Genomic DNA, 27,306 nt, shown 5'->3' on the forward strand with positions numbered 1-27,306 from the left:
GTTTTGTTTCTGATCTGTAGGGTAGATCTTATCCTCTCCATTGGAGTTCACTCTGAATCCGTATCACCACGCTGGCTTTTTCCCCAGTCACAATAATGGTGTTTGCAGAGTCTGGCCAAGCTGCTCAATCCATTTTGCAGCTCGCATAATTTACTTACAACCCTGAACCTGCTGTTCAGACTTCCTGAACTTGGCCCGGTTGTTAACAGGAGCGGAGCCCTATGCCGGGAGTCAGCCACCTCCGCTCCCGTCCCGTCGCTCCTCCCCGGGCCCCAGCTGTTGAATGTAGACGCGCTGGTCGGAGGGTGTAGCTTCGCAGCAGTGGGCTCTGAGGTGTGCCTGAGGGCTTTTTTTTTTTTTTAATACTGTCAGTTCATGGACTTGAGTGCTGATTGAGTTGTGCTATCTGCGGATGTGAAAGTCTTGTAATCAGATTAACCCGTGTTCTCGCTTGTTTGTTTTCTCTTCTGTTTTAGCTTAAAGTATCAGTGGGTGAGAAGAGCTTTTCGGACCTGTTACTGCCCCGAGCTGTGTAATATACTTGTATAACAGAAATACCTTCTATACAAACCTTTTTTTCTACTTTTAGATAGAAATGTCTACTTTTTCAGCAGTTCTGTGAATTGAATTAAAGAGCAGAGTGACTGTAGATTTGGAATGGCTGGTTTACTTTGGAATGTATTATAAGGATTTTACAGCAATGCTGGAAAAACGACAGGGAAAATGGCAGGGATGAATCTCATCAGATTTTTTACGCAGCAACAGAGCCTTCAGCTGTGGTGTTTTGTTTTCCAATCAAGTGAAGATCTCTCCTCCGGGAACATCTCAGCTCCTGCAGTGAAGAAAGCACCTGTGACAGTCCTTTTAGGTTTTTTCTATTTGAGAAATCATTTAAATGATCCTTTTGTTCACGGCTCTCCTTGACGACTGAGTGAACAGCTAGTATCTGTATATTTGACTAAACCTTTTCCTAAGCTATCTATCATGGTTCATATGTTTTTTTATCATAATTAAAAAAACCACCATCCGGATCGCCTAACAGCCAGCGAGAGGTTAGCATGTCGGCGTGTGGCTTACAGACGGAGCCTCGGAACCTCTCCCACCCTGACTTCTCGTCCGAATAAAACGCCTGGTGTTCCAGAAGCTGAAGATCAGGTATGAGTGTCGGGGCGAGCTCCGAGACACTAAAGCCTCACCGCCCTGTGACCTGTGGCGGTGTGGGTCTCCTCGGAACGCCGCTCCCGCCTGGGTCAGGCCCCACGCGTTTCCATTGCCTTCGCCATTTTAGATCTCGACGTGTAGCACTGAGGCTCCAGCGTGGGGAGGGAGGGGCCCACGAGCTGATTCTGCGCCCTCTGAGAGTCCTGCGCCCTTCGTGGGAGAATCGTACGTGTGTTGGGATTTCACAGACAATGAGAGTTGTAAAATACCAGCTATAAGAAGCTAGAGTACGTGACGGCATAGAGTTTCCATTAGCTTTATCACAATATTCACGATGGAGAATTATATTACATGGTAGCAGAAATAGGCATTTTTATGTGTTGCTTATATTTTACCTCAAATTAAATTGTAGATATAGGGTAATAAATAAAATCCATCCATGCCTTTCACACACTAACTCATTGCTCTCGAAGGTGTTTTCGTGGTTCTGTCTGGGGAACCCGGGTGGTTCGGCGGTAGGCGGCGTGCAGGGCGAGGGCTAGGAGGGCGCCGTTCCGGGGAGCCCCCGACTCTGCCCTTCGGGGCGGTGCTGGGGCCGCCCCCCCCCCCCCCCCCCCGTCCCCTCCCCGTCCCCTCCCCGGGCCGCTCCAGCCGGAGCTCCTCCTGCGACAGAACCCTGCAGCGCATGCACTCTGGGGACTTTCTGTTCTCTCCGTGGGTGCGCTCGGGGAAGGCAGAACGAGCGCCCTGATCGCTAGCCTCCCGACACCGCGGTGACAGCTGCTACGGTAGAGGGCCTCGTGGTTCCTGGGAAGCCGTCTCCAAAAGCTCGAGTGGCCCTGCCGCCCTCACCCACGACGTCCCCCCCCCCCCCCCCCAGCTGCTTAAGAACCTGCCCCTCCACGGGCGGCTTTTAAAAGAGCGGAGGCTTACACCTAACGCTTTTTTTTTTTTTTTTTTTTTTTTTACCATTTTGTGGGATCACACTCAGCAAGGAGGTCTGTTTAACCCTTCAGTGCAAGAGCAACAAATTTGGCACACACACGCAAATTTTTTATTTTTGTATGTTGTCGGAAAGCTTTTCCTTTTTCGTTTCACATCTGCCCCGTGGATCGGTTTCTGTTCCTGGTCTCCTGGCAGACAGCACAGAATCTGTGCTCCGCGGTCGTCCTGACTTGTTACAGGCTTGAGGAATGCTGCCCGCCCCATTCCACCTCCCCTCTGAACTGAACGAGCTCCCCGCAGCCAGGAGTGCTCCCGTCCCATCCTGCTGGAAGAGCCTGTGTGTGGGGCCAGGCGTCCGGTTGCTCTAGGCCCCTGCGTCCCGCGGTCCCGTAGCCTCAGAGCAGCCGTGCTTCCTGGCCAGGCGACCGCCTTCCCCAATTGCCTCCTTCCTGCAGGGGCCCTGGGGCTTGTCCATGGATGGGGGGGGGGGGGGCACCCAGGAAGGCCGGGAGACGAAGCCTCCGCTCCGTGTTCACGAGTCAGCAATGTGTATGTAAATGAGACCACAGGTACACAGTGTGGCTCTGCGAGGGAGTGGGGGTGAAACTTGCCCCCCGAGATCTCTGGTGGATCAGTGAGGACTGAACTGAAAAACACAGCTCAGGCCTTGTCAGTTAGTATTTCCGAAAACAGCCTCCTTATTCCGTGAGTGCTGGTTAAACACAATCCTTCTGGGAAGTGGAGCGACGGGGAACGTGGGCTTTGTGACCAAATCCAAGCTCCACTTCCGGACAGTTGTTACTCGAGGAACCTTCCTTCGGGAGAACCGTAAAAGCCAAGAAATGTGTCCGTGCCGGGATTGTACACTTTAGATCCCATCCACGGAGTCGGGCTCAGTGCAAACCCCCTCTCCCAGCTGTGGATCTTCAGTGGAGGGAGGGGAGAACGAAGATTCTCCACAGAGGGTGGGGCTGAGGGGAAGGGCCCCTGCCGAAGCTGGAAGGGAACGTGTCAGGAGGGATCTGTGCATTTGCCCGGCCGACCCAGACGCGGCTGCTGAGCATATGCAGGATGGTCCTTCCTGGCAGGCAGTGCGTCAGAAGAGACCTCTCCAGACCTCTGGTTCCCGAGGGGAGGTTAGGGGTATTGAGTGTGCTCTCGTGCCTTGCCGAGGTCGCTTTCAGAGTTTGCGGATGAGGAAGTGAAGACTTGAGTCGCGCCCCCCGCCGCCCCAGTCTTCCCCTGAGACTGACAGACGGATGGGACTTGAGCCCAGATCTGTAGCCTGCGATGTTCCACAGCACTGCTTTCCGCAGCAGGCAGCTGGTGCCCTTTGAAGTAGGTCTGTTATTCGGAGCAACCTTGGTGCCTTGTTTCTTCCCCACCATCACCACCACCAAAGACCAGAAAGGTGTGTTGGGAAGGAAAAAAAATTTGGGAGAGGAAGACTGACCAGGCCTTTCCAGTTTCCACTAAACACCACAAGCCCTGGTCTAAAGAAATTCAAGGGACTTGGTTGACTTAACCTTTAGTGGGTAGGGAATCGCCACCCACCAATGGGTAGCTCTCCTAAATGGAAGCCCCAGTTTCTGGACACGCGTGTGTTTGGAAGACGTGCTCTCCCCCAGGGACGCCTTGGTTTCCCTAGGATGGGGGCAAAGAATGGAGCAGGGTTTCAGGAACTGAGGTGACCTGTAGGCTGCTCTCTTTAGCATAGCAGCTCTTGCTTGGCTTTTCCGGCCCGTGAGTCAGGGGCTGTTCGTCCTTCTGTTGAGACCGACCCCCCCCGCCCCGAAGTTGTTTTCCTAACCTCTGCAGTCTGGACTCTCTTACTCCAGTAGGTGAGGGGTTTGCCCCACGGCTGCCAACCTTCTTAGCTCAAAGGAGAAAGCTTGTGGCTGGTTATGAAACCACGTATACCTAGGGGTCTCGGCCTGGGGCCTGGTGGCCCGTTGACAAGCACAGTGGGTGGACCTAGCTTAGCTGCCCCAGAGGGGCTTTCTCCCCACCAAGAACTGGGTTAAATACAAAACAAAGGCGCATAGACTCGGTTTTCCCCCAGCTTCTTTAGTCTGGTCAACAATGGTTTTGTATATCACCTTACCTCCCCCTGCTGCCCCACCCCACCTCACCCCCAAGCCAGGCATACCTTGTGGTTTTATCTTAAGGAAGTGCCTGCAAAGTTGAAAGCTGGCGATGACATAACACCCATTTGTACACCCGTTTGTAAAGGGGTTTCCTGCCGGGTTTCCTTCTCAGAAGCGAGATCAGGTGGTTGAGGGACATTTTGTAGTGTCCACTTCATGTGTGGTCTCTGCTCATTTAAACCTCAAGTTCCCTAAAGCAGTAATGACCCTTACCAAGGACCATGCCCTTGACAATGCTCAAGGGGACCTGGTAGGAGAGGTCCCCAATCCTTTCAATAAAAACCACTGGATAGACCCAACCAGAGGCAGAGAATACAGGACCGCCTTCCAGAAGCTGAGATGTCACAGGCTGTAAGAAGGCCTAGATCGACCCTGAGAGGATCTATTGAACTCAGACCAAAATCGTCCTCTTCCTTATAGTGAGCAGCGTAGAGCCTCTAGGAAAAATCCTTCATAAGAGAGAACGGGTGAGGGGCTCCAAAAATGCAGGGTCGGAGTGTGGTCACGAAGCCATAGCAAGTGTTGGCTTATTGGCCTTCAGAAGGGACCAGTGGCGCGAGACCGTGTGCTGCAGGATGGCGTGAGCGGTCGCTTCACACCTGTGTGCCCCACCTGTCTGCAGGTGGCCGTCCCCTCGCTCCACACCCATGCGTCCTTAGTGTCCCGTATCCACTTGGGGATGGCAGAGGTACTGAGCCCCTGGCAAGTCGCGGACGCCACACCGCCAGCCGGCTTCCCGCTCCCAGGCCCGGACAGACGTGCACGCGGCAGCTCAGCCCTGGTGACTGCACCTGGAGGCGCGATTGCCTCGCTACTGGAATGAGCTTGAAGCTCAAGCAAATCGCGAACCCCCCGCGGTGGCAGCTTGCTGCTGAATTTATCCTCTGTGGTCAACGAGCTTTAAATAACTCGCACCGCATGACACATCTGGGCCCAGTCAGCAAGGAAGTGTCAGCCAGGCAGTGGGTTTGGGGTGTGGAGGGGGGCAGGCACAAGGCCAGGCCCTGGAGGGCTCGCCAAACTCCATCCATCGGATCTGCCAGGCCGCTGCGTGTCCGGAGCTCTGCCAGAGAGCTGCAGTGCAGTGGGGACAGCCCCAAGCTGAAGCCCACGGTCTTAGTTTCTGTCCTCTGCCTGACCTTGAAGGGAAAGCCTCTGTCCCAGCCTCGGGTGACCACTCCCAGCAGAATGAGAGCCAGTCCAGGGGTCTGAGCCTCTCACCTGCCCGCTGCCACTCATTCGGCCCTGCCCTCGTTCAAGTCCCAGTTTCAACAGTGAGAAGCGCCCCCCCACACACACCCAAACTGGCAGAGTAGACCTCTCCCACCCCTGCACCCTGCTGCACCCCGGGCTGGTCCTGCACAGCACTTTGATGAGAGTCATTTGCCAAGCTAAGCACTTGAGCCTCATGTGATCCAGAACACGGCCTGCGAAATCTGCAGCTGTTCGCTCCATCTTCCAGGTGAAACAACTAAGTTACCTTGCCAAGGGCTCCGAACTAGAAGTGAAGGCGTCTGAGTCCCAAGCAAGTGGGTGTGAGTCCACCGTGCCCACGGCCGGCAGTTGGCATGCACGCGTCTTCCCTTGGCGGGGTCTGAGCCTTCACTCCAGAATCCTTAGGCCAAGGGGAGAAGAAATTCCCAGGGGTGGGACTCAGATGTGTCCCGGGTGCAGGCACCTGGCTCTCTGCCGATGAGGTCCGTCCCCGGCCCAGCCAGAACCCATTTCTGGCCCAGGTTGGCCGAGAAATGAAGACTTGCGTTCCCTTGGGAAGCAGACCTCCAGCAACCTGCATTTCTGCACAGAGACACCTGCGTGCCATTAGAGCCTTGCCCTTCACGGCCACTGTACCCTCCCAAGTGGTTTGTCTGCCTACCGGTCGGTGGTGACTCAGGGCCCCATCCTGCCAGTGCAGGCACCAGAAGAGAACTGGTGCTGAGGGCTGGCCCAGGGTTCATCAGGCTGCTGATCCAGGCTTTTCTCCACCAAGGAGGGCTCTCTGCGTTACACTTGGGAAAGAACCGCCTCAAAATGATGGCTGATTTGTTCCAATCCTGGAAAGCCCTAGAATCCCTCTCAACACAGGATCCCGGAGGGCACTGCCTGGACCTCAGGCTCTTATTCCAAACCCCTCTCCACTCAGCCTGTCTCTGTTGGCCCAGCCTTGGGGATTTCCTGGTTGAGGAACTGGCCAGTCCAGCCCATCTGGGGGAGGCCTGGGGGTGGAGAAGGTGGCACCTGGAAAGAGGCCAAGACCCTCAAGCATGGAAGGAAAGCTCTGCCCTCCCAGGCTGGCCCGATTTGAGAGTCTCCTTCTCTGCAGTGTTCACACAGGCTGACTCTTCCATCGTGAATCCCGTTACGTCCATCATCATTCACTCACATTCGAGGGCAGGGCAGGGGAGCCTAGTGGTTGGCTGCGTGGGCCTGGGGTCCAGACTACCCGGGTTCAAATCCCAGCGCTTCCCTTGCTAGCCACAGCAACCTATTTACCGCTCTGTGCCTCGGTTTCCCCACCTATAAGGTGGGGGAAATAACAGTATCCACCTGACAGCCTCGTTGTGAGGCTGTTTATGTGAGGTGTTTATGAAAAAGCATTCCTGACCCAGCCACCAAGGGGAGGTGGGGAGGTCCTCTGGGGTATTGTTCTGATCCCCAGCCAACAGGTAGTGAGACATCTACTTTGTGATAGTTATGACTTGATAATCATTAAACTCCATTTTCTACAGTTTTCTGTATACTTCACAATAAAAGTTTTAAACGCTTTTTAAAATTTTTGTATCTCCCCCCCAAAAAAAAACCCACCTTTTATCCATCCATCATCTCCTTCTTTGTTCATTCCCTTTATTTATTTGTTTATTTTTAGTTTATTTATTTCTTTTGAGAGAGAGTGTGTGAGCAGGGGAAGGGCAGAGAGAGAGAATCCCAAGCAGGCTCCATGCTGACAGCACAGAGCCCTATTCGGGGCTCGAACTCACGAACCTTGAGATCGTGACCTGAGCCGAAATCAAGAGCCCAACGGACACTTAACCGACCGAGCCGCCCTGGCGCCCCCCCAAACACCTTTTTAAAACCCTTTGATCTCTTGCTTTTTCCACCCACGCATGTGAGTCCTGTCTCAGCCTCACAAAGGCTTTGAGCCCGCTGAGCCACAGAGGCCACTGCCAGGGACGGCAGGATTTCTGGTCTCTTCGTGCTGCCGTGGCGCTCCTCCCTGCCGGTGCCACGTGAGGAAGTACAGGGAGGCCGCAGGAGGGAAGTGGAAAGGAAGGTGGCAGCTGACAGCTGTGGCTGGTGTCTGCGGGACAGGGCAGCCCGGCCGGGCAGTTGTGCAAGAGTGGAGTGACCGCGGCAGGAAGGGCAGGAAGCGACCGGCGCTCAGGAGGTCCTGCTTGCGGCAAAGCCCCTGACTTCCCCTCTTCCCCTTCTGCGCCCAGGTGAGCGAGGCTGCTGTCTCCGGGGACCTCGGGGCAGCCCCTGGTGGGACAGGGCCGGCCAGAGGCGAGCGGGGTGTCTGTGTGGTGCCTAAAGGACCAGAGGGCCCTGCGCGGGACCTCAATCGATTCCTCATTTGCAGATTTTTATCCAAGCACAACAGACCCTCAGAAAAGGGCGGTGCACAGTCCCGTGGCCCCCGGGTCCCCGGCTGGGTTGGTTTTCAGAAAGCGAGTGGCGCCCTCGGACGTAGCCTCACCAGGAAAGGGCACCCAGCTGCCGCCTCCTGCTCCCTTCCGGCCGCCACCCCCACCCCCACCCCCACCCCAGAGGTCACCCTGCCATCCAACACTGTGCAGACTGGTGAGGGCCCCCTGCAGCCAAGGTGTGCTCTGTGCCCTCTCTCCCTGCACCGCGTGCCTAGAAGATTCCTCGCCCACGTGGTGTGTGGCCGTTCCTTCTCGTTGCTGAGCACCGTATCGTCCTGTGTGGGAAGATTCTAGATACATAACAGAGAAAGGCCCTGCAGGGCCGGCAACACCCAGGGCTGGTGACCTCCCCGTGACCACAGGGGACGTGCCAACCAAATCTCAGAGCAGAGAGCGTGGCCCCTGCCCTTCTTTGTTTTTTAAAGTTTATTCATTTTGAGAGAGAGAGAAAGAGAGAGAGAGAGAGCAGGGGAGGGGCAGGGAGAGGGAGAGAGAGAGAATCCCAAGCAGGCTCCGAGCTGCCCCACAAGGGGCTCGAACTCAGGAACCGTGAGATCGTGACCTGAGCCAAAACCAAGAGTCAGTCGTTCAACCGACTGAGCCATGCAGGCGCCCCATGGCTCCCACGCTGGGATAAAACCAAGAACATCCAACCACCAATCTGACCAGTCGTGGTAACAGACACAAAAGGGCCTGTTCTGGCTCCCCTCTGCCAGAGGCTACCCTCACCCCCCAGTAGTCCAGGGGGACCCGTGGCTCTCAGAGTGCTGGTGGCCTTTGCCATGGTCTCACAGTCTTGGAATCACACATCCGGGACACAAACTGGCCCCTCCACCCTGAGCCTGCAGCCAGACTGGGCCACCTGCCCGGTGACCTTTGACCAGCCCCATAACCTCTAAGCCTCCCAGGCCCTCTTGTGCTTCCTAGGCTCCTAGGTGCCAATGGAAGACCCCCAGCCACTTCCTGCTCACCTCTTCACCCAAAATCCAAATCCCTTCCTGGCGGAGACCATGGTCCCATCTCAGGAGAAAACTGAGGCAGCCTTGAGGATCCATTTGATCAGGTTTTGTTGTTGTTGTTGTTGTTTTTAATTTTTAGTTTGTTTTGAGAGAAAGAACGAGTGGGGGAGGAGCAGAGAGAGAGATTGAGAGAAAGAGAACCCCAAGCAGGCTGCGTACTGTCAGCGTGGGGCCCGTAGCAAGGTTCAAACTCACGAACTGAAACGTGAGATCATGACCTGAGCCGGAGTTGGACTCCTAACCGACTCAGCCCCACGGGCGCCCGGATTTGATCGGAGTTGAACCCAAGCCTCACTCCAAGCCCGTCCCCACCGCCACTGGCTCAGTTACACACACCTGCCGGCGTGCACCTGACGCCCGCGCTCCCTCCCACGGACACGGTCCCCAAGCGGCGCGGCCAGCCGGTCTCCAGCCTGGGGGGTGAGGCCAAGCCCTTGCTCTCCCGGGGCCCGCATTGCGGTAAAGAGAGACATTGTAAAAACACGAGCTCCGTAATACGTCCATCTGAATAAAAACAGGAAAGCGGGGTGGGGAAGCATGAAGTTTTGCTGTTTCGCGTGAACATAACAAGAAAGGCCTCTTGGAGGCGGTGCCTTTTGAGCAGAAACCCGAAGGGACGAGGGAGGGACTTCCAGAGATGCGGGAGATGGTCCCGGGGGGGGGGCACTCCGAGGGCAGAGGCCCGGGGGCGGGAGCAGCTTGGGGTGTCCCAGGGGCAGCAGAGAGGCCGGTGTGGCGGGGCCTGGGGTTAGCCAGAGACAGGGGTGGGGGGGGTGGGCACCCCCCCCCCAAACTGTGGGGCCCGTAGACCACGGGGTGGGGGAGGGGAGGACATGCCTGCGTGTGGCCCCTCACGTCCCCGCCAGGGGAGTCTGAGGGATCCCAGAAACTGAAAGGAGAAGCAGAGGCTCCTCTGCGCCCTCCCTGCCCCCTCCTGCCCTGCCCCCCCCCCGAAGTGACTTCCTCTTTCTGGCCCATTTAAGGCCCGCCAGCCGGGGAGCGCCCCGCAGCCCAGCCATGGGGGACACCTTCATCCGCCACATCGCCCTCCTGGGCTTCGAGAAGCGCTTCGTCCCCAGCCAGCACTACGTGAGTAGCCGAGCGCCCTGAGGGGGGACTGGGGGGACCCCTGCGGCCGCGCGGGGACGAGCCTGTCGGGGCCGCGCAGGTGCCCGACGGTGCCGTCCCCGCGCGGCTGGCCGGCCGAGGTGCGTCCCTTAAACGGATGCGCACCCTGCCCCTCCTCCCACCCCCTCCCCGGCCAGGAGTTCCCTGTGGCGCCCTGTTCGCCCCCAGCGCGCTCCTCCGGGCAGCCCTCCCTGACCACCCCAGCTCTCACGGAGTGCTCCTCCAGGACGGTGTGCTGGCGGCGCCCCTCTTTCCCCCCCCCCCCCCCCCCGGCCCGCCGTGGAGTCAGCGACATTACAGGGGGAATCCCTTCTAGTAGGGTGACACCACCAAGGGGCCCAAAAAGGCCCCCGACCCCCTGCCCTCGGGGCTGGGAATTATCTGCCCAGACACGTCCACCCGCTGTGGGTCCCCAAGGCCGGAGGACAGGAAGGCCGGGGAGGGGCTCTGCTTTGTCTGGTATTTGCAGGACACAAATGTATCCTTTCCTGTCCTCACTTTTAATTTTGAAATAATTTCAAACTTACAGAAAGGCTGTCCCCAAAGCACCAATTCCTCCACATTTCCTCCACCCACCTCTGTGCTCCCTCTCTCCTCTCCATCCCCCATCCCCCTCCTTCCCCTTCTCTCTCTCTCCCTCTCTCTCTGAACAGAACTTTTCTGACCCATCCCAGAGGAAATTGGAGACATTGTGTTTGCTTGTTTGTTCCTTTCTCTTTTATTATTATTATTATTATTATTATTATTTATTTATTTATTAGAGACAGAGAGCACGAGCTGGGGAGAGGGGCAGAAGGAGAGAGAGAGAGAGAGAGAGAGAGAGAGAGAGAGATGGAGGGAGGGAATCTCCAGCAGGCTCCACGAGGGAGCCCGAAGCAGGGCTCTATCCCACCCACAACCCTGGGATCGTGACCTGAGCTGAAGTCAAGAGTCAGACACTCGGCCCTCGGAGACACTCGGGGCCCGCCCCTTTTTACGTAGGCTGCATGCCCAGTGTGGGGCTTGAACTCATGACCCTGAGATCAAGAGTCTGCCGCTCTTCCTACGGAGCCACCCAGGCGCCCCCTCCTAAATACTACTGTGTATTTCTTAAAAGCAACAACATTCTCTGCGAATGTGTCAACATCGGCAAAGCACCGTAGATGAAACACCGTTATTCAGTCCACCCGCCTCATTCAGATTTTACCTGTCCCCCTGCTTGTCCTCTGTAGTAAAAATGATCCGGTCCAGGATCCCATCCGGGACCACCTGCTGCGTTTCACCTGCCTGTGACCCTTCAGACTCCTTTAATCCGGGTCGGTCTTAATCCACCTTTCTTGGTCCTTGCCAACGTTGACATTCTGTACAGCTGGGACCTGTCATTTTGTGGGACATCCCTTCTACAGAAGGACTTGGCTACTCCTTCTTCCTCAGATTCAGGCTATGCGTCCGTGGCAGGAACACCCCGGAAGTGACCCTGTGTTCTCCTCGTTGATCCTATCAGAGGCGGGCGATTTTGCTTTTTCTTCCGATGGTGATGGCTAATTTTGATCACCAAGTGTCTCTAGTGTAAGTAAGGTTACTATTTCTCCCTTTGTGCGGGGAGATTCTGTGAAACAATATGAATATCCCATTGCTCGTATAGTACGCGGATGATGCTTGCCCGAGTCCAATTCCTATAATGATTGCCAAATAGTGAGTTTTCAACTCTATAATTCCCTCTGCGTTTATTAGTCAGCGTTTTACCATAAAGTTATTCCCCTCTTCCTTACTATTTGCTTATGCCAATACGGATGCATGGATTGCTCTTTTATTCAGTGGGAACCGTAACTTATTTTATGCTCACATCGTCCCACGCAAGCCGGGGAGGGAGAGAAAGAGAGGGGGACAGAGGAACCGAAGCACTGACAGCAGCAACCCCAATGCGGGGCTCGAACTCACGAACCGAGAGATCCTGACCTGAGCCGAAGTCGGACTCTCGACCGACTGAGCCACCCGGACGCCCCAAGAGCACACTCTTACTTCTGGTACGAGATGTTCCAGCGTCTGGTGCCCTCCAGCCGGACCCCTGGACTCAGCCATTTTCACTAAGGACCCCTGTTTCTTTGCAGTGGGGAGTGATGTTAGAAACCCTGGATCTGGAAGCTGAGTGTGTTTGTTGCCTCTGGGGTGTGTGTCATTGCCTGTTGTCCTTTCAATGGACCAATGAGGGGCGGGGGTGCGGAAGGCCATTTCATCTCATTCTTGCCTTGTACCGCTTTATATTCGTAGACCCTTCCTTTCTCCACGAGAACCCAGGCTCCCAACAAAATTATATTTAGTCCTTTGCTCGCTGCTGCAATCCACATGGGCTTGTTTGACCAGAATGACAGCTCCTGCACCATTATTAACAATCAACCTGCAAATTCATTAAGTCACATTTTAAGCTTTCTTTGCAATTTTTTCTTCTCCTTTTGGACCGAGGGTAGTAAAATACTGTAACTAAAAGTTACTTGGAATTTTTCTTTTCCAGTTTCTCTTTAATACGGTTCTTACCCATTTGACAGATAGTGAGGTTCATTTGTTTTTGTTTCCAATTTGAAGTTAAAAACAAAATCCTGGGGTGCCCGGGTGACTCAGTCGGTTAAACATCTGACTCTTGATTTCAGCTCAGGTCATGATCTCACAGTTCCGTGGGTTCCAGCCCCATTTCGGGCTCTGTGCTGACAGCTCAGGGCCTGCGTGGGATTTTCTCTTCCTCTCTGTCCCTCCCCCCCTTGCTCTCTCTCTCTCTCTCTCTCTCTCAAAAATATATAAACGTTAACAAATTTTTTAATCATTGTTGATCTAATTTTTTTATTTTTTTAAAAATGTTTATTTTGAGAGAGGGAGAGAGAGACAGAGCATGAGTGGGGGAGGGACAGAGAGAGAGAGGGAGACACAGAATCTGAAGCAGGCTCCAGGCTCCAAGCCGTCAGCACAGAACCCGATGCGGGGCTCGAACTCACGGACTGCGAGATCATGACCTGAGCCTAAGTTGGACGCTTACCGACCGAGCCACCCAGGCACCTCTTAATTTTATTTTTAAATGTGCCATATGTTAACATATTTGATGCAATCGATCATCAAACTTTCTAGAAAGATATGTTCAAAGGCTCATTCTGATTTATCTTTCCTGTATTTCTCTTTGCAAAAAAAAGGGTGTGCCTGGCTGGCTCAGTCAGAGGACTGAGCGAGTTCTTGATCTCTGGGTCGTGGATTCCGGCCCCATGTGGGTGTAGAGATTACTTAAAAATAAAATATTTAAAAATAAAGAAAGGAAGAAACAGAGGAAGGAAGGGAGGGAGGAAGAAAAATGTATAAATATTTTCTTGGGGTGCCTGGATGGTTCCTCAGAGGAGTATGAGACTCTTAATCTCAGGGTAGTGAGTTCGAACCCCACGTGGGGTATAGAGATTACTTAAGTAAATAAAAGTTTAGGGGCACCTGGGTGGCTCAGTCGGTTAAGCGTCCGACTTCAGCTCAGTTCATGATCTCACGGTCCGTGAGTTCGAGCCCCATGTTGGGCTCTGTGCTGACAGCTCAGAGCCTGGAGCCTGTTTCAGATTCTGGTCTCCCTCTCTCTCTGCCCCTCCCCTGTTCATGCTCTGTCTCTCTCTGTCTCCAAAATAAATAAACGTTTAAAAAAAAAAAAAGAAACATTAAAAAATAATAATAAATAAAACTTAAAAATATATATGCATTTTTTCTTATTTTTCCTTCTTTACACAGACAATAAACAAAGCTATATGATGACATATGGTATACCTGCCTTTTCCCCATGATCCTATAATATCACAGAGTTCCCTCCAAATTAGTTCATTAAGTCTGTCCCATTTTTTTTTACATGTATATAAGAGTCCGTTGTGTGACTGCACCATTGTGTCCTCAAACAACCATTTCGATTGTTCTCACTAACTGGCAATTACCTAATGACCCTGCCCTGATGTTGTTATAAGTAAAGTCGACACTTCTTTGTATGTTTAGGGTTACATATATATGTGTGGGTGTATAACCGTGAACTTTTCATGCCTTTTGCTCATGTTTCTATCACACTGTTTGTCTTTTTACTTTCACTTTTTAAAAAGTTCTTTAAAGGATTTTTTTTGAAGTTTATTCATTTATTGAAGTCATCTCTACACCCAGCGTGGGGCTTGAACTCACGACCCCCAGATCAAGAGTCACAGGCTCTGCTGACTGAGCCGGCCAGGCGCCCCTAGTGTTTTCCTCGTTTGATGTAAAATTTATGTAAAATGAAATCCACCAGACTTAGAGACATTTGCCGAGTTTTGAAGGTACATGTCCCTATGTAACCCAAATCCTCGCCAAGATACAGATTGTTACCAGGGGCGCCTGGGTGGCTCAGTCCGTTAGCCGTCTGACTTCGCCTCAGGTCATGATCTCACAGTTCGTGGGTTTGAGCCCCGCGTCGGGCTCTGTGCTGACAGCTCAGAGCCTGGAGCCTGCTTCGGATTCTCTGCCCCTCCCCTGCTCACATTCTCTCGCTCTCTCTCTCTCTCTCTCAAACATAAATAAACATTAAAAAAATTTTTAATTAAAGAAAAAGATATAGATTGTTACCATCACCCCAGATTCTCCTGCTCCGCACCCATTCCTCCACCATCCCCCAGAGGCAACCACTGTTCTGATTTTTTTCCACCTTAAATTAGTTACGCTTTTTGTCTGGAACATCATAGATACCGAGTTCTGCCCTGTGTGTGGCCTTTTGTGTCTGGCCGCTTTCACTCAGCATAACGCTTTTGAGATTCCTCCGTGTGGCTGCCCTCTGTCAGTAATTTGTTCCTCTTTGTGGCCGAGTAGAATTGTCCTGCCTGTATTTTGGTTTTTCCTTACCAGGTTTTTTTGTTTTTCTTTCTAATAATGGCTCCACTGAGATACGATCCTCAAATCCACCTAGGTAAAGGGTACAGTCCAGTGGTTTTTACTATTCACAGACTTGTGTGGCCCTCGTACAATTAATATTCGATTTTTGTCACCACCCAAAAGCACCCCTGTACCCATTAGAAATTCCGCGTTGCCCACCCAGCACCCCGCACCCTCAGATCTACGTTGCAGTGTCTATGTGTCCATCCTGGACATTTGGTAGAAACGGAGCCTTACGCTGTCTTGTCCCAGCCCGGGCTCTTCTGTCTCACCACCTGTCGCTCTCCTACCGGCCCCAGGAGGGGAGCCCTCCCTGTATCTCCAATTCATGGAGGAGGGATTTGAGTTAATTTGAGAGAACCTGAACATCTTGCCCTGATCCTAAAGCTGGAGGGCGGCAGCTCTGGGGTCCAGGAAGCCGGTGCCCTCTCTTGGCCTAGGTCGCTCCAAAGAGTGCTCTTCCCCCCCCCCCCCCAAGTCCCCTGGGCTTCCACCAGGAAGCTGAATGAGGTCCTCTGCCCCGGCCACCCCCTAGGTGTACATGTTCCTGGTGAAATGGCAGGACCTGTCCGAGAAGGTGGTCTACCGGGGGTTCCCGGAAATCTACGAGTTCCACGTGAGTGCCCGGGTGTGCACGGGGGGGGGGGGGGGGGGGACGGGAGGGGACGGGGGGGGACAGGGGACAGGGGGGAGGGGGGCGGGGGCGGGAGGGGACACCACCCCCACTCCCAGCTCTGCCCTTGGACGGGGGGGGGGGGGGGCAGCCCAGGTGTTGTGGCCAGGGACTGAAGAACCCCGATCACCCCCCACCCACAGTTAAGGGGGTGTTATGTATTTCTTAACTTAAGAGAACATTTGCCTTAAAGTCTGTTTAAAAACTTTTTTCAAGTTTTTATTTATTTGAGAGAGAGAGAGAGAGAGAGAGAGTGTGTGTGTGCATAAGTGGGGGAGGGGCGGAGAGAAGGAGAGACAGGATCCCAAGCAGGCTCTGCCCCATCACACGGAGATCAAGAACAGAGATCAAGAGTCAGACACTCGGGGCGCCTGGGTGGCTCAGTTGGTTAAGTGCCTGACTTTGGCTCAGGTCGTGCGTGACCTCATGGGTCGTGGGTTTGAGTCCTGTGTTGGGCATCTGTGCTGACAGCATGGAGCCTGCTTGGGATTCTCTCTTCCTCTCTCTCTCTGCCCCTCCCTCCCCCCGCCCCGCCTCAAAATAAAAAAATAAAGTTGAAAAAACAAAAAAAGTCAGACATTGAACCCACTGTGCTACCCAGGCGCCCTTCCTTAAAGTCCGTTTTGATGTGGTACACAGAACACAAATGTAGCATTTCAAGCGTACAATTTCGGTGGCAAGAGGTACATTCACAATGTCGTGCAGCCATCCTTTCCGTCCATCTCCAGGGTAGTTTCCTTTTCCCACACAGAAACGCCGTCCGCATAAACTCCAGGTGGCATTCTTTATACATATATAATTTTATTTATTTTTTTAATGTTTGTTTATTTTTGAGAGAGAGACAGAGTGTGAGCAGGGGAGGGTCAGAGAGAGGGAGACACAGAATCTGAAACAGGCTCCAGGCTCTGAGCTGTCAGCACAGAGCCCGATGCGGGGCTCGAACTCACGAGCCGTGAGATCATGACCTGAGCTGAAGTCAGACGCTCAACCGACTGAGCCACCCAGTCACCCGATCCTGGGGGTGTTCTTAAAGGGACAGCCTGGTTAGTGTCACCACCAGGTTGTCATCCCAGGAGTTTGCTCTTTAACTCCCGGTCACTGGCCCCATGAGGTCCCCGGGGAGGTGAGAAGGAGGGCAGGCAACCCTGACTTCTCTTGCTTTGTGGGTGCCCGCCGTCAGCCAGATTCAAAGAGAGGATCCCGTAGGCTCTAAAACCCCGCGGGGCCGGGGGTGGTCATGGGGTGGTGGTGGTGTGCACAGTGTGGCTGCTGGGTCCTGGTCTGAGATGGGGTCAGGTGGATGGAGGGTCCGGGTAGCGAGTCTCGGAACCGTGCACTTTCCCGCACTTCTTGCATGAGAGGTTTAAAACCAAATGCAGAGGAATGGGAAGAAGACTGTAGTGTAAGCAGAGTCCCACACAGCCAGCACTCAGGATCACAGTGAATGTCTCTGTGCTGTTTGCTACAAGGCTTTCTGTGTGTGTGTCTGTGTGTGTGTGTTTATGTAAGCTCTATGCCCCACAAGATCTCATGATCCTGAGATCAAGAGTTGCACGCTCTGCCGACTGAGCCAAGGCGCCCCGCAAGGCTTTTGTGAGATAAAGGCAATAAAACATTACGAAAGAAGTAGAAGGCATCCTTCGCCCCATAACGCCATCCCTGCTCCAGCCCCGGCTAAGTGCGCACACACACGTTCAAGAACAAGGTACAGGAGTGCGGAGCGCGCATTTTCTGCAGGCTTTCTAGAAGCCATCAGCCTGCTGGCCTCGCTACCGTCACTGGGTCACGTGTTTGAGACCCTCTCCTGCTTGGCCCATGCACAGCTCCGCGTCTCCTCTTTGAAGTGTGCTGGGTTGTTCCATCGTAAGATTAGACCCTCTTACTGATTGCTGGGCTCATTCGTCCATTCAGCAACTACTTACTGAGCACTTCCTAAGCTCCAGGGGCATTCTACTTGGGGGGCGGGAGGTGCTGTAAAGGTGACAAGGGCATAAGAAAGACCCAAGTCCTTGCCTTCCCTTGTGGACCTTAGGTTCTAGCAGAGGAGTCAGGATAAGACACAGACAACACGTAAGTACTGTGCGTAGTGTGTTAGTTATTACAACTATGGGAAAAATAAGGCAGGGAGGGGGGACGGGGAGGATAGGGTTAGGAAGGGAAATCGTCAAGGAGAAGGTTTCGCTGCAGGGGAGCTATCTGAGCAGAGACCTGAAGAAGGAGAAAGAAAAAGAGAAAGCGCCATTGGCAAATGGGGAGGCACGGGAAAAGCAAGTGCAAAGGCCCTGGGGCAGGAGTGGGCCCAGAGTATCCAGGGGCGTCTGGTACAGAGTGAACAAGGGAGGGAAGGGTGGTGGCAGAGGAGGTCAGCGAGGCGGGCGGGAACAGGTCCGAGGGGCCCGGTAGACTGATGTGAGGCTCTTGGCTTCCATTCTGAGTGAGCTGAGAGGCAGGGAGGGCTCTGAGCAGAGGAGGGACGGATGATCCAGTTTACGTTTTAAGAGGGTGCTGATTGAGGACAGACAAGGGTGGGAGAGTATGTAAGAACCCAGGCTCGGTGGCACTCAGACCAAGGTGGTGGCCATGTGGGTGGCGAGAAGGGTCAGATTCTGGGTAGACTTCAGGAGGAGAAGCAAAAGGACCTGCTGGTGGCAAGGAGGTGAAGTGAGAGAGGAAGAGAGAACCAAGGACGCTTCCAGAAGTTTCTACTCCGAGTGATTCGAGGGGTTGCTTCCAATTCTGTACTTGTATAGTGTTGTAATAAAGGACATTCAGGGGCGCCTGGGTGGCTCAGTCGGTTGAGCGTCCAACTTCAGCTCAGATCATGATCTCACAGTCTGTGGGTTCGAGCCCCGAGTCAGGCTCCATACTGACAGCTCAGAGCCTGGAGCCTGCTTCAGATTCTGTGTCTCCCTCTCTCTCTGCCCCTCCCCTGCTCGCACTCTGTCTCTCTCTCTCTTTCTCAAAAATAAATAAAACATTCTTGAAAATTTTTTTAAAAAAAGGACCTTCTTGCCCCTTTTGTTTTCTGTCTAGAAACAGTTAAAGGAAATGTTTCCTATTGAGGCCGGGGACATCAACGCAGAGAACAGGATCATCCCCCACCTGCCAGGTGAGGAGCAGGGTCACCGCCCTCCCCCCACGTCCATGGGACCTTGACCTGAGAAGGTGCTCACTAGTTCTCTGGTGCCCCTCCCTGGCCTGGCCAGCCCCGCGGTGGTTCGACGGGCAGCGGGTCGCTGAGAGTCGCCAGGGCACCCTCACCGAGTACTTCGGTGCGCTCATGAGCCTGCCTGTCAAGATTTCCCGCTGTCCCCACCTCCTCGACTTCTTCAAGGTTCGCCCCGACGACCTCAAGCTCCCCACGGACAACCAGTGAGTGGCCCCGTCACTCTGTCCCCGGAGTGGGGGAGGGTGGTGAGCTCTGCCCGGGGAGGGGGGCACAGGACCTCCCCCGTGTTACAGATAACTAAAGCTCAGAGAGGGGAGGCGGCCTGCCCAAAGTCACACAGCCTGAAAGAGGAGGAGGCGGGATTCCAGCTGTGGCCTGTGTGACCTGCAACCCCTCCCCTCCGTCCCCCAGCATCCCTGCCAAGTCCTTCTGTCTTTTTTTTTTTTTTAAGTTTTATTTATTTATTTTGAGAGAGACAGAGACAGCTCAAGTGGGGAAGGGGCAGAGAGAGAGAGAGAGAGAGAGAGAGAGAGAGAGAATCCCAAGGAGGCTCCACGCTACCTGTGCAGAGCCCGACAGGGGTGGGGGTGGGGCTCGAACTCACAAAACCACGAGAGTGTGACCTGACCTGAAACCAAGTCAGACGCTCAACCGACTGAGCCACTTGGTGCCCTGCCAAGTCTCTTCCCTGGAGTCCGGTGCCGGGGGGGCGGGGCTCCCTGGGCGGGGACCCTGAGATCCTAGATCCTCAGCCTGGCCAAACCTTCTGAGAGCAGTTTTCCCGTCTGTAACGGGGTGGTAAGGGCCAGATGCAGAAATGGATGCCGTGGACAGCGTTACCAACTGGGAAGTTCAGAGCCCCAGCAGGGTGGGGGGTTGGTGGCCACGGCTAATTGCGGGACATGCCTCCGCTTTGTCACCTCCTTCTCCGCCTGTCCTGCTCCTGGGGTCTCCTGTACTCAGGGCCCAGCATGGAAATATCCGAGAAACCTCATGAGCTCTCAGGGGGATGTGCCGTCTTGCTGGGGTGGCCCCTCTCTCTGTCCTCTCTGCTCACTGAATATGGGTGAGGCTGCCGTGGACAGACTCCAGCAGTGTGGACCGACCCCTGAACGCACCGCTGGTCCCGGGCAGGGCAGCTCCCACGGGCCTGGGGGGCGGGGACGCCCACTCCCCCTTAGCGGCTCTCCCCAGGCCCCAGGAGGAGGGGGCTGACCCCTGAGGTGACAAGAGGCTTTTCCAGCCCGGAGTGCATCCTTACCTGGACCCGAGTGCATTCTCTTCTTTGGGTCTGCCAGAGGCTGGGGGGCCTTTCTAGCCCTTTCCTCCACAGTGCCCTCCCCCATTCCACCTTCCTTTTCCTCTTGGGGAGTTCTGTGGGTATGCCCGGGGCTTCTGAGCCGTCTAACCCGGACTATTCTTTCCTGCAGGGTGAAAAAGCCAGAGACTTACCTGGTGCCCAAAGACAGCAAGAACAACAGCGTCACAGGTGAGAGACATGGGCAGTCACGCGTGGGTCACCCTGTGGGGTCTGGGAACGTGATCAGAGATCCCGAGCGCAGGCTGTACAGGGAAAGGAGCCGGGGGTGGGGGAGAGCCGCCTTGAAGGGTCTCGGTGGCTGCACTAAAGAGTGGGGATCTTTGGGGGGGTCACTAGACGTGAAGCTTTGGGGGCTCATGTCTGTGGCTGCATTGCCCAGCACGACCCTGGTGCCCACAGCCCGGGGATGTCGTGGCCGATTGAGTGAACAGGTCTGGGGGCCAAGGTGGCCTTCATGGCTCACACAGGGGCATGACCGTGTGTGATCTTTACTGCATGATCATTGTTGTTGTTTTTAACATTAAAGAAAAGTTTATTTTAAGAGCGAGAGTGCACGCAGGGAAGGGGCAGGGAGAGGGGGAAACGGAATCCCAAGCAGGCTCTGAGCCGTCAGCGCAGAGCACATCCTGGGGCTCGACCCCACGAACTGTGAGACCATGGCCCGAGCCGAGACCGAGAGTCAGGGGCTTAACTAGCTTGTCCCTGCTGCTTTCCAGCTGGCAGGGTGCATACCCCTCTGGCGTGCTTGCAGCTGGGTGTGGGGGGGGACACCAGGGCCCCGGGGGCCGATGCAGGGGACCACCAGGAGGAGGCAGCCCAGCCCCGCGGCGTCCACTTACCCTGCCCTCCCTCTGCCCAGACATCACGGGCCCCATCATCCTGCAGACGTACCGCGCCATCGCTGACTTCGAGAAGAGCTCGGGCTCCCAGATGGCTCTGGCCACGGGCGACGTGGTGGACGTCGTGGAGAAGAGCGAGAGTGGTCAGCCTCCCCGCCCTCCCGGGACCTTCCTCCCCTTGGCGCCCGCAGCTGTGGCCACAAGCCTCTCGGACGGCCTGGGGCTTCCTCCCCACCTGACGGGCTGTGGCTCCTTCGGGGGCCCTGACTGTCCTCCCCGCTCTGTCCCCGAGCTGAGGCTGCGGGCACCCGTGCACCTCCGGGGCTTATGTCCCCCCCCCCCCCCGGGTGGCCGGGTCACGACGTGTGTGAGGCGGATTCTGAGCTCTCACCCTGTGACCTGTGTGTGTGGCTGTGTGTCACTTGGGCATGGCGTGTGCTGAAGGTGACATCTCTGAATCCGAGTGTTGGGTGTCTGTGTGCCTGTGTCGGGGCGTCCTTACCACCCTGGGGGAGGGGGGCGGCTGCCGGCCCGCCCAGACTTCCCGCCTCCCACGCCTGGCACAGGCTGGTGGTTCTGCCAAACGAAGACAAAGCGAGGTTGGGTCCCCGCATCCTACTTGGAGCCCCTGGACAGTCCTGATGAGGCAGAGGACCCCGAGCCCAACTATGAAGGTACCGCCTGCCCTCCACGACCATAACGATGTGAGGGGAGGGGACCGGAGGGGCCCTGGGATGCCAAGAAGCCGGAAGTGACCGCTGTGGGCTTGGATAGGATTGTGGGCTGGGCAGTGGGGCAGCCAGGGTGGACACCCCATAGTCCGGTTGGAGGGCCCCGGGAGGAGGTGGTGCCCTTGGTTAGGACGGAGACGCGGGAGGTAGAGTAGAGGTGAAGCGCTGAGGTCGGCCAGCCTGAGACAGGTGGTGGGGCCAGCCGGGGCCCGGGCCGGCGGGAAGCCGACAGGTGAGGGTCCGGAAGGCGTACTGCCTGGAGGCGGGGGCATCCTCGCTGACTGGAAGCCCCTGGGCCGGATGGGGCTCAGGGGGAGGTTGAGACGAGTTCGAGTTGGTTGCCCGTATTTTAAAAGGGAGAGATCTCACAATGGTGTGTGGATTTGTGGCTTCTCTGGAAAAGCGGGGAAAGGTCTATACACTGGGTAGGCAGCTCCGGATGTGGGCAGTTGGCGGGCGTCAAGGGGCTCAGGTGACAGGTGGATGGGCGCTCCACCCTTGCACCTCCTGCCGGGCCCCTCCTGGGATCCGGGCGCCTGGGCCCCTGCTGTGGGTGGTGGGAGGTGGGAGCCCCTGGGTGTAGTGGCGTCCCCTCACCGGTGGGGGGCAGCAGTTTGCAGAGGGAGACCACAAGGAGCAGGTGCGGAGGAGGGAGGGCGTGGCGGGGGCGGGGGCTGCAGGAAGCCTCAGGCCCAGAGAGGAGAGGAAGGGAGGCAAGCCGGGGGTGGGGGGGCAGCCGGACCCTCACACCACGTCCCTGCTCCCGCGGACGACCAGGTGAGCCCTACGTCACCATCAAAGCCTACACTGCCCAGATGGAGGACGAAGTGTCCCTGCAGGAGGGCGAAACCATCGATGTCATTCACAAGCTGCTGGATGGCTGGTGGGTCGTCAGGTAGGAGAGCACCCCTCCCTCCCCGCTGCGCCCACCCTGAGTGCCAGCCCTGGCCTGGGGCAGGGCCCGTTTGGGGTCCGTGCCCACTGGGGTGCGTGACTCTGGGTAAGCCACTGCCTGTCTCTGGACTCAGTCTCCATCTTGGTGGTAGACCAGGGATAATCCCACCCCGCCCGTCTTTCGGGGTTCAGTGTCCTTGTCTGAGTGGGGACCTTTTTTCCTTTGAGACTTGGGGTCACCTCGCTATCTATTAGTCCTTCTATAAACAACACAATTGTGTTCATTATCGTATTTGCGAACTGGTAGAGGCAGGCCCTGTCATCCCTTTTCCTTTTAAATCTTTTGCTGCAATTGATTCTTTTTTTAAGTTTATTTGTTTTGAGAGAGAGAGAGCATGCGCGCATGCAAGTGGGGGAGGGGCAGAGAGAGAGGAGAGAGAATCCCCATTAGGCAGTGCAGAGCCTCTTGGGGGGCTCGATCCCACAAGCCATGAGATCATGACCTGAGCCCAAATCAAGAGTCGGACGACGATCAGCTGACCAAAGCCACCCAGGTGCCCCTGTTCCAAATGATTCTTACCTGTTCATTCCTCCTGGGGAAAAGGAGAACCCTGAGGACTTAGCTGTTTTCTTGGGCCCACTGGGGCTCCCCAGGTCCATACCCTCCTTTTCAGAGCCCTGAGCCTGTCCAGGGCCCCAGTGAGCCTGTGGCCACGGTACCCACCATCAGCATGGCCCTGGGCTGGAGGTTTCGAGGCAGGGTTTCTCAATCTTTCTGACCATCACTCAGTTTAACCCCCCTCCCCCCTCCGCCACGCACCTCTGAGAATCTGCCTGTGATTCTCCCACCAGCCAAGAGGAATCAGTTTTACAGAGTGAGGTTTGTATTATGCAAAGTGGGTTTTTTTTGTTTTTTTTTTTTCTCGCTCTCAAATTATAGTGGTGAGAATGGAAAGAAACATCTTTTCAACAAGTGGTCCTGGAACATTTGGGCGTCCACATTGGGAGAAGGCGTCTAGGCCCCTACCTCAACAGCACTCACATGTATTCAGGATGGGTCGTGGGTCTCGCCGAGCACAGAAACCTTTTGGAAAGAAAGCATAGGGGAACCTGGTGCCCTGGAGATGGGCAGAAAGTTTCTTAGATACAGAAAGCAGTGACCATAAACGAAAAATCTGACAAACAGGCTGTTGCAAACACATGTCCCTGGGGGGCAAGGTGGACCTGCTGACTTCCTCCCACTACCACCATCACAGCTGTGGGGGTACAGCTGTGTGCAACACATCTGTGTTGCACAGATGAGGAAACTGAGGCCCAGAGGGGCAGGGTCTGGTGTCCGCGGGCACCGGGGTGTCTGCAACCTCCCAGTTGCCTTAACCCGGCCTGTTTAGAGGGATCCCTGAGCCCCCCCACGTCTGAGGCCCGTACTCCCTGCTGTGACTGCCTGGGGTTCAAGGGCTGCCTCTGTTGCAGGAAAGGCGACATCACAGGCTACTTTCCATCCATGTACCTACAGAAGTCTGGGCAGGATGCAGCCCAGGCCCAACGCCAGATCAAGAGTCGAGGGGCGCCGCCCCGGAGGTGAGCGAGCGTCCCGGGACTGGGCGGGACCGAGGAGGGGGGTGTACCACGGGTCCCCCCGGTCGGTCCAGGCCCTGCATTGCCAGCGCTGGGGAGGGAGGCCGGGGTGGAGGCAGGGAGGCCGGGGTGGAGGCAGGGACAGGCTGGGGAGGCCGCACCCTCACTGGGTCGAGGATGGACGTGCCCTCCTTCATCGTGGGGTTGGCACGGGGGCGGTGGGAAAGCAGGGGTGTGAGGTGGAGGTGAAGGCGTAGGCGTCGATGCCTAGAGTCCTTGGGGACCGCCCATGAGGGGGGGCGGCAGTGCAGAGGTCTTCCTGGGGAGGACACGGGCTGAAGGCCGCCGAAGGCCGTGGGAAATAGACCTGGGCTCTGCGACCCGACTGGAGTCCGCATCGGCGCTGGGTAGCCGCAATCATGCCCCGCCCAGCCGTGTGGGGTCCCGGCCCGCTTTCCACTGCCCCCGGCCAGTCGTTGGACTCCAGGAGCGGTCGTGCGAGTCCCCGCAGGCAGGGACGAGGGGGAAGGGGGGGGACGCACAGGAGTTGAGCAACGTCCCCATCCCTCTGGGCCCAGGTCGTCCATCCGCAACGCGCACAGCATCCACCAGCGGTCGCGGAAGCGCCTCAGCCAGGACACCTATCGGCGCAACAGTGTCCGTTTTTTGCAGCAGCGCCGCCGCCAGGCGCGGCCCGAGCCGCAGCGCTCAGGTAGCCCTGGACTTAGTGCCTGCCGCGGCCGGGGGTGGGGTGGGGCGTGCCCGGGGCGGGGCCTGGAAGACGGGGCGGGGCCTGGAGGCGGGGCCAGGCGCGGCCAGGGCTGCAGGGCGCTGGGAGCCGGCGGCGTGAGTGTCTGCAGCTGCCTGGTGGTGGGTGGTGGGCGGTGCCCGGGGCGGGGCCTGGAAGGCGGGGCGGGGCCTGAAGGGCGGAGCGGGGCCTGAAGGGCGGAGCCCGGCCGCTCACGGGTCTGGGCTTTCCGCAGCAAGGGAACAGGCGCAGACTGGAGGCGCAAAACCGCAGCCCGTGGTGCCCCCGCGGCCCAGCGCAGACCTCATCCTGCACCGCTGCAGCGAGAGCACCAAGCGGAAGCTGGCGTCCGCAGTCTGAGGCCGCTGCGTCTCCCCTAGATGGCGCCCTGGCCCCTCCGCCCCGTCCCGCCCCTTTCCAGTATATACTTGTACAGATCCTGAGGTCCGGACGCTTCCGGCAGCCCCGGGCCCCGCCCCACCTGTTAACCGCTGTCAATAAATGTTGCCTGGAGTGGACGGAGGTTCTGTAGAGAAGCGGGCCGGACTGGGTTGGGCACGCCGTATTTCTAGAATTAAGACTGAGGGCTGTGAGCTCTGCTGGGGCCAGAATTTGGGGTGGGGGGAGTTGCAAGAACTGCACAGGGTCGGGTGCAAGAGGAACCCGCGGTCCGCCCGCTGGCCGTTTGTCTGGATAGACACTGCCTGCGGAAATTTTGGTCCCACTGAAGAAGGGTGCCACAGCGCGCGGTGTTTGCACCTTAGGTGACAAAGAGAAATCGTAATTGAGGTACAGGTAGGAAGCGCCTCTGATTATTCAGAGACGCTGCCCGGTTTGGAGGTTGTTCCAGAAAGCAATTGTTCAGTGATGAACAGATCCTCACGGCCTACCCCAGCATTGCTGCCAGCCCACGGCCTCAAAGTCTTTGCTGGTCGATCTTTTGCAAAATGCAAAGACACTAGGGTGCAACCTGGAGCTGCAATCTGGGAACAGATGCAGCTTGTGGGGAAGGCCATGGGGTAGCAGGGAGAGCTGTTCCTGCTCGTGGAAGGAGGCACCTGAGGGTGGCCAAGGCTGGTCCCTTAGAGGTCGGGGAAAATCGGCAGACCGATGCTTCTCAAGAGGATAATCTGACCCCCAAAAGGCCTTGAGAAAATCACTGAGCCCTGTGCTCTACTGCTTTTTGCAGACCCGCTTTGTTGGAAAAGTCCAGCCCATCAAGGACTATCTTACAAAGCCGTGGGAGAATTAAACACCAACAACCCCAAGCCCTTTGCTTGTTCAGTTGCAATTAGAACTTTAAAAAAAACTGTATAAGATAAAATATTTTCATAATACTTCATAATTTGTAGTCTCCTAGCTAAAGTCCTGATCAAATGTTTTCCCCCATGTTTTTCTGTATTTCTGGTCCCCTTGGAGGTGGCCTCATGATGCCCCCTGTCGTGTGCTGATGTGTAGGCCCCGGTGGTGTGTGGGCCTGAGGTCCGGGGGGCATGTCCGGGGGCCTCTGCTGTCCCCCGTGGAGCCAACAGAGAGCACTGGGCAGGTGTGCCTGTAGATGTCTGGATCTGAGTTAGGGGCATGGTGTGTGTGCCGCCAGTATTTTTTTTTTTTTTTTTTTTAATTTTACTTATTTTGAGAGAGAGCCAGGGCGTGAGTCGGGGAGGGGCAGAGAGAGAGGGAGAGAGAATCTCCAGCAGGCTTCGCACTGTCAGCACAGAGCCCAGTGTGGGGCTCGAACCCACAAAACGATGAGATCGTGACCTGAGCCGAAACCGAGAGTCAGATGCTTAGTGGACTGAGCCGCCCAAGTGCCCTATGCGGTCAGTTTTCTTGAGGCCAGGCATAAAGCCGGGCTCCTTACATGGTTTCTGGTTCCGAGAGCGACCTGTCAGGTAGGTACTTTATGGACAAGGAAACCAAGCCTCAGAAAATTGTAGGCAATTGTTTAGGGTAACACAGCAAGTGGCAGAGCTGGGAGGTGAGCCAGGCTTTTCTTTTTTTTTTTTTTTTTTTTTTTTTCTTTTATGGGGGAGGGGCAGAGAGAGAGGGAGACACAGAATCAGAAACAGGCTCCAGGCTCCGAGCCATCAGCCCAGAGCCCGACGCGGGGCTCGAACTCACGGACCGCGAGATCGTGACCTGGCTGAAGTCGGACGCTTAACCGACTGCGCCACCCAGGCGCCCCCAGGCTTTTCTTTTTGATTCCAAAGCCCTACCGGATCCATTACATTGTCCTGACCCCCCAGTGCTCCTGACCTGTGGCTCAGTCCTAGTGGTGGTGCTGGGGCCAGTGGGTGCTCAGAGGAGGGGGGGGGGTGACATGGGGCCTTGCTTCCAGAGCTCTGAGCCACCTGCCCCAGGGCTGTGTTGGAGGAGTGACTAGTGTCCTGTGTCTACCCTGGGATGAGAAGACAGTTCTTGGGAC

At 56.0% G+C, this 27,306-nt stretch overlaps 2 protein-coding genes across 8 annotated transcripts in view; both read left to right on the forward strand.

Moving 5' to 3' along the window:
- Positions 1-1,618, forward strand: part of GTF2I (general transcription factor IIi) — a 110,221-nt gene extending 108,603 nt beyond the window's left edge. For all 6 annotated transcript variants that reach the window (XM_058710191.1, XM_058710192.1, XM_058710193.1 and 3 more), the window contains one exon: positions 477-1,618. The gene's annotated coding sequence lies outside the window, so the exon portion shown is untranslated. The remainder of the gene's footprint in view (positions 1-476) is intronic.
- An 8,262-nt stretch (positions 1,619-9,880) lies between these two features.
- On the forward strand, positions 9,881-25,396 carry NCF1 (neutrophil cytosolic factor 1). Of its 2 annotated transcripts, none has more exons than XM_058710454.1 (11): positions 9,881-10,005; positions 15,461-15,541; positions 18,632-18,707; positions 18,805-18,970; positions 20,198-20,256; positions 20,948-21,070; positions 21,494-21,601; positions 22,436-22,553; positions 24,026-24,133; positions 24,709-24,842; positions 25,114-25,396. In XM_058710454.1, the coding sequence occupies exons 1-11, from the start codon at positions 9,934-9,936 to the stop codon at positions 25,236-25,238; spliced, it is 1,170 nt and encodes a 389-aa protein (XP_058566437.1). In that variant the 5' UTR covers positions 9,881-9,933; the 3' UTR covers positions 25,239-25,396. The 2 variants fall into 2 exon arrangements, with proteins under 2 accessions (XP_058566437.1, XP_058566438.1); XM_058710455.1 differs by having other exon boundaries at positions 18,638-18,707.
- The last annotated feature ends 1,910 nt before the right edge of the window (positions 25,397-27,306 follow it).

This window comes from Neofelis nebulosa, chromosome 18 (assembly GCF_028018385.1).
Source record: "Neofelis nebulosa isolate mNeoNeb1 chromosome 18, mNeoNeb1.pri, whole genome shotgun sequence".
NCBI classification, from domain to species: Eukaryota; Metazoa; Chordata; class Mammalia; order Carnivora; family Felidae; genus Neofelis; species Neofelis nebulosa.

Coding starts and splice junctions, on each gene's coding strand:
- NCF1 (XM_058710454.1), top strand. CDS start 9,934: ATGGGGGACACCTTCATCCGCCACATCGCCCTCCTGGGCTTCGAGAAG. Junction 20,257..20,947: donor CAAGAACAACAGCGTCACAG/GTGAGAGACATG, acceptor CCCTCTGCCCAG/ACATCACGGGCCCCATCATC. Junction 21,071..21,493: donor CGTGGAGAAGAGCGAGAGTG/GTCAGCCTCCCC, acceptor CGCCTGGCACAG/GCTGGTGGTTCTGCCAAACG.